Here is a 13033-nt window from a genome sequence, read left to right as displayed (position 1 = left end):
AGACCTTTTGTCTTGAATAAACAAACTAAATATTTCAAATCTCAGTCCAAATAGCTAATTATTCATCAAAAAGCTAGTTAAGAATAATTGGTAGATGGTAACAGACTTTCTCCTCCCATAACTGCAAACTATATCTACCTACAAAATAGCTCACCTGACATTCTGGGTCACCAAATCTGCAGTTGAATTCTAGAACTTTAGGGCCATCTTTAGTAAGCATTAATCCAGCATAAAGCACACCTGGAATAAAAAATAATATAAAAAGCTATCTAAGGAACTGCATAGGCAATTTGTTTTTAATCTATTAATAATAAAATTAAAAAGGATGCCACCTGTCTTAATTTAAAAGTAGGATGTTAACACTTTAGAAATGTTAAAAATACACCAGGCAGAAATAGCTGTGGTTACAATTTTCCATTTTCAAATGTTGTCCTTTCTGTTCTTCCTCACTTGATGATTATTCACCATTAATGAAATGATATCCATTGATTTCAATGAAGTTTAAATCAAGCCACTGATACTAAACCCAGTTTCCAAATAGATCAAAGTTATCTTCCTTAACTTACAGTGTGAGTTAGGCCTATAAAGAGGACAAAGTAAAAAAACTGTCTTTCTCCTTATCCTTAAAACCCCTGAATTTCTGTACATACCAAAATAGGGGACACCTTCTTTCCTCATGCCATCAACAGTTTTCTGAAGAACAGTATCTCTTATTTTCTGCAGTAAATCTTTAGAAATCTATAAAACAGGATTAGAAAACAGTGTTTGTAAAAAGGGGGTGGATGATTTTTCCTCCTGTGATGGCTGGTATTTTTAAGAGCCAACCAGACCACTTGGATGTTCTCTTGCTCACTCCAAAACTATTCAGACAACAGAAAGCTCATATTTTTTTCTCTCTCCTCAGACAACATACCACAGCATTAAAACAACAGTCTGTATTTCTTCAGACAGTTTTCCATGCTTAGATCTACACGTGCAAGTAATCCTGCTGGCTTCACTAAAACAAACCATTTGCACAGACATACTGGCATTTAGATAAGGCCTCCCAAAGACAAATCACGGTTGGAAAGTATAGTGATCAATGATCAAATTTTATTCAATAAACAGGATTAATAGCTTTTTATATGAACAAAACCTACATTTTTTTTAACTTAAAAAAGAAAAATCTCTGACCATGACATGGGTGAATAGAAAGCAAAGTAAGTCCTTTTGCAAATAGTTCTTCACCAAACAGAAACCAAACAACCTTGAGGTACAGCAAGTGAACTAAAGCTCATCATCAGCTTAGTTTGGCTCAAGATAAAATTGTGGTTTTAAGCACTTAGTTCTAGCAATCAGTATTTCATAACACTTAAAAGCCAAATTAAAATACAAGGTTGCAGAAATAACACTTCCACCTTTATAATTAAAAGTAATTCAGTACAAATATCCGCTTTAGAGAAACAAATTTAAGCTATGGACGTCACTGACTATGTCTGTTTTAGGCACCAAGAACCCACTCTTTCACTCTCCTGTTCATCATGGTGGAACTAAAAATTCACACATTATTTCAATACTAGAGCTGTAGTACAGCTTTAGTGAAACATCTCCTTGTCAATACATTTTTACCTGAGGTGCTGGGGAATAAGCTCCCATCCCTCCAGTGTTAGGGCCTTCATCTCCATCCATTAATCGCTTGTGGTCCTGGGCTGGAGGCATGGGAGCAATTGTGATGCCATCAGTGAAACATAAGCACTAGAAAACAAGGAGCATAATTAAAACCCCAGTGTATGATTAAAAGTAAAGCGCAAAAATGTGCAAATATATATGATTTTCAGTGCTGCAAATTAATATTTAGGAGTATAAATTCTGTCTCCCTGATAAAACAAACTACAGTATTCTAAACATTTCCCTTTTCCCTCAGGAAGCAGTGCCTCAGTTTATATGACCTTCCTACAGAAACTAACTTTCATACAAAAAATTACAAAATCGTTAGTTGTACTGGAAAGAAATACTCAAAAGGTTAAAAAAAATTTAAATATTCCATGATGGAAGCTACTTCTTCCCTCTCCCCTGCCCCAGAAGGAAGGCTTTACATTCCTTTCAAGATTTCCTTTTCCTTGTTGATAAAACTATATACTTTTGAATTATTTATAAATTATTTATATAGCAGATGCTTTTATCCTCAATATCTACATAATAACAAACCTGCTGGCATCTTCTGTAACTGGACGATGTTCACTGTCTGGACTACTGCCAGCAGTACTCATAAAAACATTTTATAACTCTAACTAAAAAACAAGTGAGGATTCCCCGACAAAACCCCAAAAAGCCAAGATATTAATATATTACAAGCTACAGCCATTTGTAGAAGGTGAATTATTTTGAAAGGCGAGGCAAGCGGTATTTTTTCTTCATTGTTGTCAGTCATCACAGAAAAAAAATCCTTTCAACTGTGTGTTTATATTATTGTGTTATGTTACACTAAGTCTGATAGTATTCTAAGGACTATTTAAGAGCATACATATTTTCCACCAGAGAATGAAGATCTGGATAATCTCTTAGTTCCTAAAAAGGTAAAGCCAACCAGGAAAGAATAAGGATGACCAATATCTGCACATCTACTTTCTTCATATTGGGCAGGAAAGCAGACTATGCAAAGATTGGCAACAGTTGGAAATGATCGCTTACTTTATAAATACCACCACCTCCAAGATTAATGTTCACAACATCCAGCATAAGTCAATTCCAGATTGAGGACTTGGGAACCTGAGCTGGTACTTGGCTGTTCTCTGTGTGTGATGCAAGTGTCAAGTTCCCCTGCCACCTCAAAACCTAGGCTCTAATTCTCCTTTTCTCCTTCACACTCTACTAATTAAATCAGATACACTTTTTTTAAACAAAGGAGCTGAATCAGCTTAAAATGAAGGAACTATTCTCTCTACATCTGCAGAGTAAATCAACACTGTAAGCATGTTGTAAGTGTGTAAATCATTCAACAGCCTTTGGTTCCAGATCTTTCGTCCCCGGGTGGACTTCCCCATTCCAATCTCTCTGCAATGAAACTGGTTAAAGAGGATTCTGCCTACACCTGTCTTGGGCTGACTGTTCCCTTGCTCCAAAGGAGTTTACTGCTCCCTCATGAGCAGTTGAACATATTCCCTCCATCAGCAAAGCTGACTAAAGAAAGCCTCCATCCTCCCTTACTCCCAGCCACCCCTTGCCTTGCTCTATACTTCACCATCCTGTTACTTGTACTGACTGAAATGGCACTGGGCTCTAAACCAGAACACAAAAAACATGCAAGTGGGTGGTGTTGATTTATTTTAAAAAAGGTCTCTAGGTTGTAGCTTCACAAACAGGTAACTAGTGTAAATGAATCAATGGCAAACAGCAGCGAAGAGGTAGCAATATGGAAGGGAAGGGACACCTTATTCTGTATGCTGTCAGAGAAATTGTGACACAGAACTGCATGCTCAGTGACACTCTAAATTTCTAAGGTTTGATTTTTTTTTTCCATGTGGCAACAGCTGATTACTGTTTGAGTTATTTTTATTTAATTTGAAGTATTTTAACAGACTGCAGGAAGTTTGGTTCTTAACACAGCTGGTTTTAATTAATACAGTTTTATTTATAAACAGATAACTATTTTTAATTTAAGTACTAAAATCTTACACATTCCTGCCACGGGTACTTACACAGCGCTTCCTAAATAGTTTAGAACAGGTATAATCAAAGTGTTACAGTGAGATGCACACTTACAGAAATTTCTTCTCCTTCAAGAAGTTCTTCAACAACAACAGTTTCCCCAGCTGTGCCAAAAGTCTTATCCTACAGTAAAAACATAATCTCTTAAGTTCTGTTTCAGTTATTTTAAAATACTCAAAATGCAACAAGAAAAAATATTTTTAAAACAGCAAGAAAAATGCAGCATGGTTTTGAGACTATTAATCCATTGTCCATCCTGGGTATGTCAGCAATGGTAAAATCTTTGCTCCTCTTTTCTCTTTATTCTTACATAAATGCAGATTTTATGCTTGAATATTTTTAAATTGCAGATGATATTTATGACTTACTGAGCAATTCCTCACGCTCTGCCTTCTGAAGTTTGCACCCATGATACTAAGAGTAATAGCAATGACTGTCAAGTCTGTAATCTGAACTTCTCCTTTTTAAGAAAGTGCAATTCTATAGAATACACTGGAAAGGGGCAATATTTTTATATTCCAATGCAATGTTTGAACACTGACTGCATATTTAGGCAATTAAGAACCACCAACTGACACTGACAAGATAATTTTGCGGGTCATTAAGAATTATTTTATTTCAGCCTACGGGAACCATGCTGAGAAAGAGTACCCTGCCTCAAGCAATAAATATGACAGAGCTTCACAGTTGTTCAAATAATGGGTAAAAGACTTGATGTCTTTTAGCCAAATTCCTACTACATAGACATAAAGAATATTGCTGAGACTCTGAGGTGGTTAACAACTTATTTTGTGTGACAACTCCTTCAATTTGTGCATGACATTTCTACTCACCTGCATGATTTCAGCAACAGCTTTGCAGGCTTCTTCCTTGTTTGAAGCCACAATTACTCCTTTGCCAGCTGCCAGGCCACTAGCTTTTACAACTAAAGCAGGGAAGTTTGCACTTCAAAGACAGAGAAGAGAGATTAAACAGTAAACACATTGTATTGCAAATACATTTTGTAGGCATTTTGAACATTTCAATAGTTGAAAGATCAAAATAATTGTCAGTTTTCATAGCAACTGTTTTATTTTATTGAATAACACACAAATAAAAAATAGGCTTGTCTTGTTATGCTATGCCTGTAAAGGATTTCTGCTTTTTCCCTACCACTGAATTTCATTACTGTTCTGAAAGGTTGCTTTCCTTTTAATAATTTATTATTGTATCATTTTTGGGTCACCTGGATTGTATTCTGATGAGTAGATCATAATTTGCTGAGTAAGTCTCCAATGCAGAACTTATATTTGTGGAGAAAAGGTACAAAGAAGGCTGAAAATATGACTATCAGGCTGAAAGCTAGGTTTCCACAATAGGCAATTTGAAAAAATCAAAAACTTGTCCTATATTCTCCTGTAAACTGAACACTGAACTTTATTTTCACTGAAGAGCAGTAAATAAGAACCACTTAACTATCAGACTTATTGCAGTGTGATAGTGTCATGTCAGATTACCCTTTAAAACCTTTACAGACGTTCTATCACAGCCAAAAGTATCGATACATTAGTAATAATCTGATAGTCTGTTTTGGACACCTAGCACATTGTACATGGCTGTAAAAATATTTCTAAAATGACAAGAATTTTACCTGTTAATAAAGCTACATGCTGCTTTAGAATCAGTAAAAGATTTCCATCTCGCAGTTGGGATCTCATGACGATCCAAAAAGGCTTTGCTAAAGCTCTTACTGGACTCAAGCTGAGCTGCCTTTGCTGTTGGACCAAAGCACCTTACTCCAGCTGCTGTCAAGTCATCAACAATTCCTAGAAATGACAACATAAAAAAATCTTATAAATCACCAGATGTTTTATAGGAGTCACGTAGTCCAAGTCTACAGATGCACTTATTTGTTGGAACAAGTATGTCAGGAATGATAAGCCATATATATCTAACCAGAGCCTATTTCACCAGATGGATGGTAAAAAAGATGCATTCTTCGCTGTAATCAGGAGCAGGTAACCCTGCAGTATCTGGGGCTGAGAAGATCTGCTGCATTTGGTAAGAGATGACAATCCCCCTGGTTTTATTATAGCTTTTAGCTAAAACATTGACATTAGTCTTTTGTGAATATGACAATTGTTGATCATGTAAAAGCTTAAAACAGAAAAATTATCAACATGTTAGTATTTTTTTTTACCAAGTCACAAATTACTACTATTTAAAGAAACGAAAACTCCATTGGAAAATCAAAATTCTAGTTAAGGTTCCTATATGGAAACACTTTGGTACCTCTTTTACTAAGGCTAAGCACTTAAAAAGAAACTGAACAGTTAAGGATCTTTTAACTGTTATATTGCTCACACAATAGCCTTCAGAAATTAATTCTCATCACTGCACAACCTTGAATTTCAGGGAAACTGTCACAGAGGATCTGTTTCTATTCCCATTGTGGACATGCAGATACTGTTGAGTGGTGCACAGAACAGGGGGACTAAAATTCACTCTGCGTCCTAAATGATGAAGGTTACGATTTTCAGGTTGCTTTCTCTTACCAGCAGCAAGAGGAACCTCTGGACCAACCACAACCAGCCTGATCTCCTGATCTCTGCAGAACTGGGCAAGTGCAGCATGATTGCTGACTGAAACAGCTGTCAAAGACACAAAAGGGCGGTAAGACAGCATTCATTACTGTTGCATAGCACTTATTTATCACGGAACACTGAAGCAACATTTCCACCAGTCTCACATTCCTGAATGGCAGGTCACTGTGAATCTGGAAGAGCGAGGAGTGAGGTATACACTAATACACAGTCTTACACAGGAGCCTTGGACCAAAACACACCACCACACCCCTCAAGTGAAGGCTGTATTTTGACATGCACTGTCAACCTACTTTGCTCTTGAAGGTGAGAAAAAAAGCTTTGGGTCCCCCTACACTGTCATACAGTAAATTGTTCTCATCTCTAGGAACATCCTGTTAGCCAGCACAAAAAGCATGGCACAAGCAAAAAAAAACCCAAACCAAACCAAGACAAAACAAGAAGTAAACCAAAACATTTTCAGCCAGTATACTCCCTGAGTAGGGTCACCATGCAGATTTACAGATGTTCATGCCAGCATGGTGTAGGGGTCAGGACCAAGTGGCTGTTAGTTTCTTTTTTTTTCCTTTCTTTTTGTAGTGCCAGATAAAAATTGCCACACTAAACTGTGATGTCATAAAAAAATGAAAATCTGAACACTTTCTCTTACATTAGGCTGAGCTTAGTAAGGGTAGGTGCTGTAATTATGGGTAAAGAAATTTGGTCTTATGTCTTTAGGACCGTTATCTTTCCATAAACAAACATTTAATATGATGATACTTGGAATGCTAAAAACTGTGTAAACAAAAGAAAAACCTTGCACGAAAGACAATAATGTCAAGTCTCATGATAAAAAATTTACGCAAAGGCAATGCAATTCCACTGCTTTTATCAAGAATAAATAAAACCAAGGTCTGCAGAGGATGGGAACACGAATCCGGAGAGAGCCAAAACCAGGGTGAGCGTGGGCTGGCGTGGATTGGCTGCCCCTGTGGGGAGGAGATTAACACACCAGGGCAGGAAGCTGGCAAAGGGAGCACGGTACAGCACAGCACAGCACAGCCCCTCCTTGCAGCTGGACTACTTTGCTTCAAGTTTTGACTGTGATCTCCTGTTAGTGGCCGTACTGGTAAGCATGCCAGGAGCTGATGGTCTGTCCCAACTAGTTGATGGGGAAGTGAGGAGAAAGAAAGGAGAGACAGTGCTACAGCAGCTTCTGCTGGACAAACGGACATGATTCTGTGTTGGTGCCCACTGCACTCCTGTATCCTGTATGAAGAAATTGCCTGCTTCCACAAGAGAAACCGTCATTTCTGCCTACGAGATGGCATAAAAGCAACTATCTGAAACCTACATTTTCATTATAGATTTGCCCTATTTGGGTGGAGTGGGGGAAAAAAACCTGACAGAACACTAATAAAAATTACCTCCTTGATACCTATTTAACAGTTCAATTATTTTGTTCCACCAATATTTTTAAGTAAGGAGAAGCGAAGGCCTTTGACTTCCATGTGCAATTTATAACAAATGACTTCTCACAAGAGAGCAAAACCCAAAAGTATAACACAGTTGGCTTTAAAGTACTGATTAACATAAAGGTCAATATTTTCTTTCGGTCCCATGGGGGTGTTGTGAAAGCAGCTGGAGAACAGCAAATCCTGACCAAAGAGAGTGGGAGTTCTGGTGGGACACTCAAGAGGGATGATCCCTGTTCCACACGAGATTAATCCATGCCAAGGGGAGCAATGAAAGGAATGAGCCTGTAAGGTGATTGTACTTTTCATCCCAAATTGTCTTGCCACAGGCCAGATATACTAGTGATATAAAGCAGATATACAGTGAATAAAGCACGAGATTTACATGGTGTGAAAATGCCCTAGTAACAAATAGAAAGGAATAAATCACACTGTTAATAAGTAATTTTAACTTTCCCCCCAAACATAATTTTCCTCAGGAAAAATGAAAGGGGTTATTCTTGTAGCTGTGTTTCATTTCTCAAAATGACAGCTAAACATTCCTTTCAAACCAGACAGAAGGACCTTGGACCAAGGTTTTAAAAGCCAGAGCTTAAACTTAAGAGTATAAATTACACTGAGAGCTAAAATGGGATGGAAGGAGGTGTCAGGATGCTAAAGTCCATTCACAGACATGCATTTATCTATCTCTGGATTCAGCAAGCCATTCTGTATGCTTCTGGCACTAAAACTGCCCTGCTAATTAAATATAAATTGAATATAAAACTATATTTAGCCACTCAACCTAAATCTGTCTGTACTGTCAGAAACAATTACTGATTCAAATTAACCATGAAAACTTTTTTTGACTTGATACAGGGAAGGTTTGGAGGATTTAAGTTTATTTATAATTTTAAGCTCACCTCCATGTTTCAGAAATCATCTGAGAACCAGAGTTGCAATGCTAATTAAAGGCAATCTCAGGAGCCATGAAGGGAGGATGAACTTCCAGAGCCAAGTCTTGATTATGCCAAAATACCAGAAACAATGGCAGCAGTTTCACAGGCATTGTTGCCCAGGCTCACACAATACAATAGGGCTCACATGCTTCTGTAAAGCTGTTTTCAATTTTCTCCCCTGAGTTAAAAACTAGACCCCAGTGGTAAGACTAAAATGCCTGAGCAGGTAAGACAAATTGTTTCCTTAAAAACCAAAATAAAACTTGTCACAAATCTTAGATTCTTCCTGCCTCCTGGTTGGCTGAGGATTTCTCTCACAAAGTACATGTGAGGACATAGTCTAGGAAAAAAGATTTTAGTACACATGGTAGATTTAATGGACCTGGCCCGAGCATTATTACATACCTGCTCAAATATTTTCCACTGTTGAGGGTGCAGTATTTTTTATGGAATAACAAGGTGAGAGAAAAGCACAGCAGTTTTTAAAAGACACTGCTTATGAAAAAATTCTGTAATTAACATTCTGCAGGCCATGCAGACTGGCATTGACTCCATTAAGCACAAGGATAAAAATTTTTGTTTGACTTTCTGGGATGAGAAGGAAACATATCACTTTGCTGTCAGGTTCTTGCTTGGGTCCTCTCCTCAGAGACTACATAGAATAAAAAAACCTACTTACAATATTGTGACTAGTCAAAGAAATTAAGGACAAAGTTATTTAAACAGCCTGTAATTAAGCATTCCAAAAGAATTAAATACAGTAATTAACTGCTGTACAGGAATCTGACAGGATTCATGTTTCCACATGAGATGGTAACAAAAGAATATTTTAATCACAGACATGAATGCAGAAAATTGATGTATATAATTCATATTCACATGCATACTATGTTAACTTTAATTTGTATGTTATCTTGTGTTTTAAAGTGGAAACTTAAGTGGGTTGTTTAAAGTACCTAATTCTGTTATATAAAGGATACAAGACAGGAATCTCTGAGTAATTACCCCTGGTTTTGTACTGATTCACTGTGCGCCTCCAGGCAAGTACCTTAGACCAGAATATTTTTTTTAAATGCAGCACTGAATTTTGGCTGCTTAGTTTGAAATACCTTAAGCTTGATTTCTCAAAACTAATAAGAACAATTTCAATTACAGCCAGTCAGAACTTAACATGTTAAGCTAGAAGCTCAAAACAGGCAGTCAGTACGAAGAAACATTTGAAAATAATCTTAACTTCTTAAGGTCACTAAGACAAAAGAATGAATGTTTTCCTACAGTTGAACATCTCAAGTGAGAAAGTATTCTCATCAAAGGTTGCAAGAATCACAGGGCTTCAATGCATCTCTGAGAATTTAGTAGTGAATTTAGTACTTTAGGTGCTGGCATCTGCTGCAGGCACTGTTCAGCTGTTCACCAACCAGTTGTTGAACTGCAGGGTGTACCAAGAGAAACCATCACTCCTACCCTGCTAGGCTGCTGGGAGGCAGGAACCACCGCAGCTATGGGACAGATGGAGTTTTGGCTGCATGCTCCATCCCTGAATCCTAAGAACTAGCTGTCACAACTGAGATCATATAAAATGAGTGGTGGTTGCACAAGGTCTTGCTCAGACATTTTTATTTCTTAACTGCTATCATCTATCTCACATGTCCGGAACCTTAAAAGATAGCAATTATATAATCCTTTTACATTAACAGATCCATGAATGGAACAACTTATTTGTTATCAAATTTAAAATTGGTATTTTTTGTTTTTACCTGAATTGGAAATTTTTCCATTGTCAGCTGTTCCTGCATTTCCTGGAGCAACAAGCACATGTTTTACATGTGGGGACTGGGCCAACTTCCAGGCCAGCGCATGCTCTCTGCCTCCACTGCCAATCACAAGCACTCGATCAGCCATTAGTCTGCACAAAACCAGAACACAAGCAAAACAGCCAGAATTAGGGGCGTGAGGTTAGGAAAGCAAGAGCTTCACAGACCGCGGCTTTAAGTGCTGGGTGCAATGCAGCTCCTAACAGAGGTAAATAATGTCAGTGTTTCAGGCAATGACACTGCTGTATGGGTTTTGTTGTTCTGGGTTTTTTTGGGTTTTTTTGGTTTTTTTTTTAAAAAAGGAGAGATGTACATGAAAATGGGTAACTGACTGAATCAGATGTGATATAAACTAAATGTCAAAGACCGAACCGCGCCAGAACACAGAAGTAATCTGCAGGGCAATCCATCCTGGTTTTCCTCTAGTCGGACTGGCAACTGCTCCAAGTTATACAGATGTCTGTGATATAGGAAAAACCCTTATGAGTGACCGGGCTGTGATCTGTAATCCATAGAAATTCCTGGAAAATCCCAGCCTGCAAAGGACAAAGCCCTTCTGACGAACTCACTCTACGAACACAGCATCACAGTGTTAGGGAGATGAATGGGACCACTCAAGACTTTTTACAGGTAATATCTGAAGGAGCTCTAAATACTTCAAGAAAAGGAAAGGCTAAGAGCAAGAGACAGGGAAATCAACTTCCAGCTCTGGCTTTCCTTAGGAGAGAACAACCACGAGGCAAACAACAGGGAAGACCAGGTGTCATTAAGACAGGAGTTTGCTCTGAGAACACATTGCAGGACATCCACTCCTCTCTCCCATTCTGCTGAGTTTTAGAAAAACATGTTAACACTCTCTTGGCCCGCAGAAAGTAGGTGTATGAACAAAGGTCGCAATTTCATCATAAACTGTCCAAAATCTTTTCAGCAGTTTGGAAACAAATTGGTCACAAAAATGAAATGAATTCTCTGTTTCTCCCTCCCTATGTCCTTACATGTGTACATACACATAACTGGATGCATGTCAATATTTTTTCTTTGAGTAGCTTTCAGAATTAGCCTTTGTTTTTTAAGACATGTTTACTTCTAGATGTATTCTCTACATATTTACTGATGTATGTCACCTGAAAATTGCTATCCCAATAATGAAACCACACAACTAGCAAGGGAATAGAAGGGTTTGCTTACACTAAAAAACCCCCACTGCAATTCAGAAAATAGTAAATAAAGAAATAAAGTAAGCACGCAATTTATAAAATAAGTACATATGTCTTTATTTGGAGTTCCTTGAAAAACAAAGTCTAGCCTCCTAAACTTATTCCTCGAACAAGCAGAAAGTGAGCAGCTACAAATTGGTAGTTGGTCCTAAGCCCAAGTGTAGCATGCACTACTTGCAGAAAATAATCTAAAAGCTTCAAATCATAACATATGCAAAATAACAAGCTAAACCTAAAAAAAAAAAAAAAAAGGCTTAAAGCATTTAAAGTAATGAGAATAAACGAAAATAATTTCATGTGGAAAAGGGTACGATTTATTTAAAGGACCTAGCAAGGCCAGTGAAGATGCCTGATGTGTCCCTCAGCTGCAGGAATGGCGTCCCATTCATGGGGGGAGGACAGCAGCCCAGATAAGAGTTTTAGTCAAAAGGAACAACCAGCCTCCCTGCTGTAATCCCGGCACACATCACACGCAACCCTTGGTCGCTCCCGGTGCCTCTTCCATTAAGTGGCTGGTCGTTGACCTGTGCTTGCCAATGTGTACCGTGCCTCCCAAGGTGAGCTCAGATAAAAACCCCCAACACACCCCATGCACACAGAGCAGGTGACAGCTCCATTTCCAAGAGCAGTGAAAAGTCACAACCCCTCTGCGGTTCCCACCTTTGCAGGGGGACAAGAGAGGATGACTAGCACAAGGCACATCTTAAACAAAAGAAAAGAAAAGGAAAAAAATCCAACAGATTTTTAAGGGAAAAGCAAAAAGATGTGACGGAAAGCAGATTTGCAGCCAACTGATAAGGCAGGGGCATATACCTCTCCCCCACATCAGCTGCTGCCGCTCAACTTGACTAAAGCTGCTCCGATAGCTCTGACCCTGGAGAAATCTGTCCTTCCTGAGGAGCTGGACTACGCAGGAAACAGCTTCTGCTCTGAGGGCAGTATGTGAGGCATACGGTGAGCCTGATTTTTAAATCCAAGTCCTCTGTAGGAAACTTTAGACGGGAAGAGCCCATGTGTGTTTTAGAAAGGATCCCTATGCCACTTGCCAATGTATTTTAATCCATTAAGAGATAAATTAGTTGTTCAGAGAGTGATACTTTTAGGCAAAACATCGAGTTAGAATAAAGACTAAAACTTTAATAGAAGGATAAAATACAGAAAATTAACACTGAGTTGTTCACTATGAATTAAAAACATTAGAGTTAAAATTTAATTGTATTTTCAGGTGGGTGGAGACCGATAGCTTTCTAATTGCCAGTTTTGACAAAATATACATGTTGAAAAGTTGCAGAGACATTATAATTACAAAATTCCAGGATTACTTACAATAAAAAAAAAAAA

General features: G+C 38.1%; 1 protein-coding gene across 1 annotated transcript in view; it reads right to left on the bottom strand.

The window, feature by feature from the left end:
* GART (phosphoribosylglycinamide formyltransferase, phosphoribosylglycinamide synthetase, phosphoribosylaminoimidazole synthetase) overlaps positions 1 to 10563 on the bottom strand; it is a 30064-nt gene extending 19501 nt beyond the window's left edge. Inside the window, exons 1-8 of the mRNA XM_010176358.1 lie at positions 10419 to 10563; positions 6222 to 6317; positions 5318 to 5492; positions 4521 to 4632; positions 3742 to 3810; positions 1609 to 1734; positions 651 to 738; positions 155 to 240 (exon numbers count right to left, since the gene is read on the bottom strand). Of these exons, the coding sequence (XP_010174660.1) occupies positions 155 to 240; positions 651 to 738; positions 1609 to 1734; positions 3742 to 3810; positions 4521 to 4632; positions 5318 to 5492; positions 6222 to 6317; positions 10419 to 10563 (897 nt within the window). The remainder of the gene's footprint in view (positions 1 to 154; positions 241 to 650; positions 739 to 1608; positions 1735 to 3741; positions 3811 to 4520; positions 4633 to 5317; positions 5493 to 6221; positions 6318 to 10418) is intronic.
* Between the last annotated feature and the right edge of the window lie 2470 nt (positions 10564 to 13033).

This window comes from Antrostomus carolinensis, unplaced genomic scaffold (assembly GCF_000700745.2).
Source record: "Antrostomus carolinensis isolate BGI_N321 unplaced genomic scaffold, ASM70074v2 scaffold25589, whole genome shotgun sequence".
NCBI lineage: Eukaryota > Metazoa > Chordata > Aves > Caprimulgiformes > Caprimulgidae > Antrostomus > Antrostomus carolinensis.
This window is presented reverse-complemented; position numbering and strand designations above follow the sequence as displayed.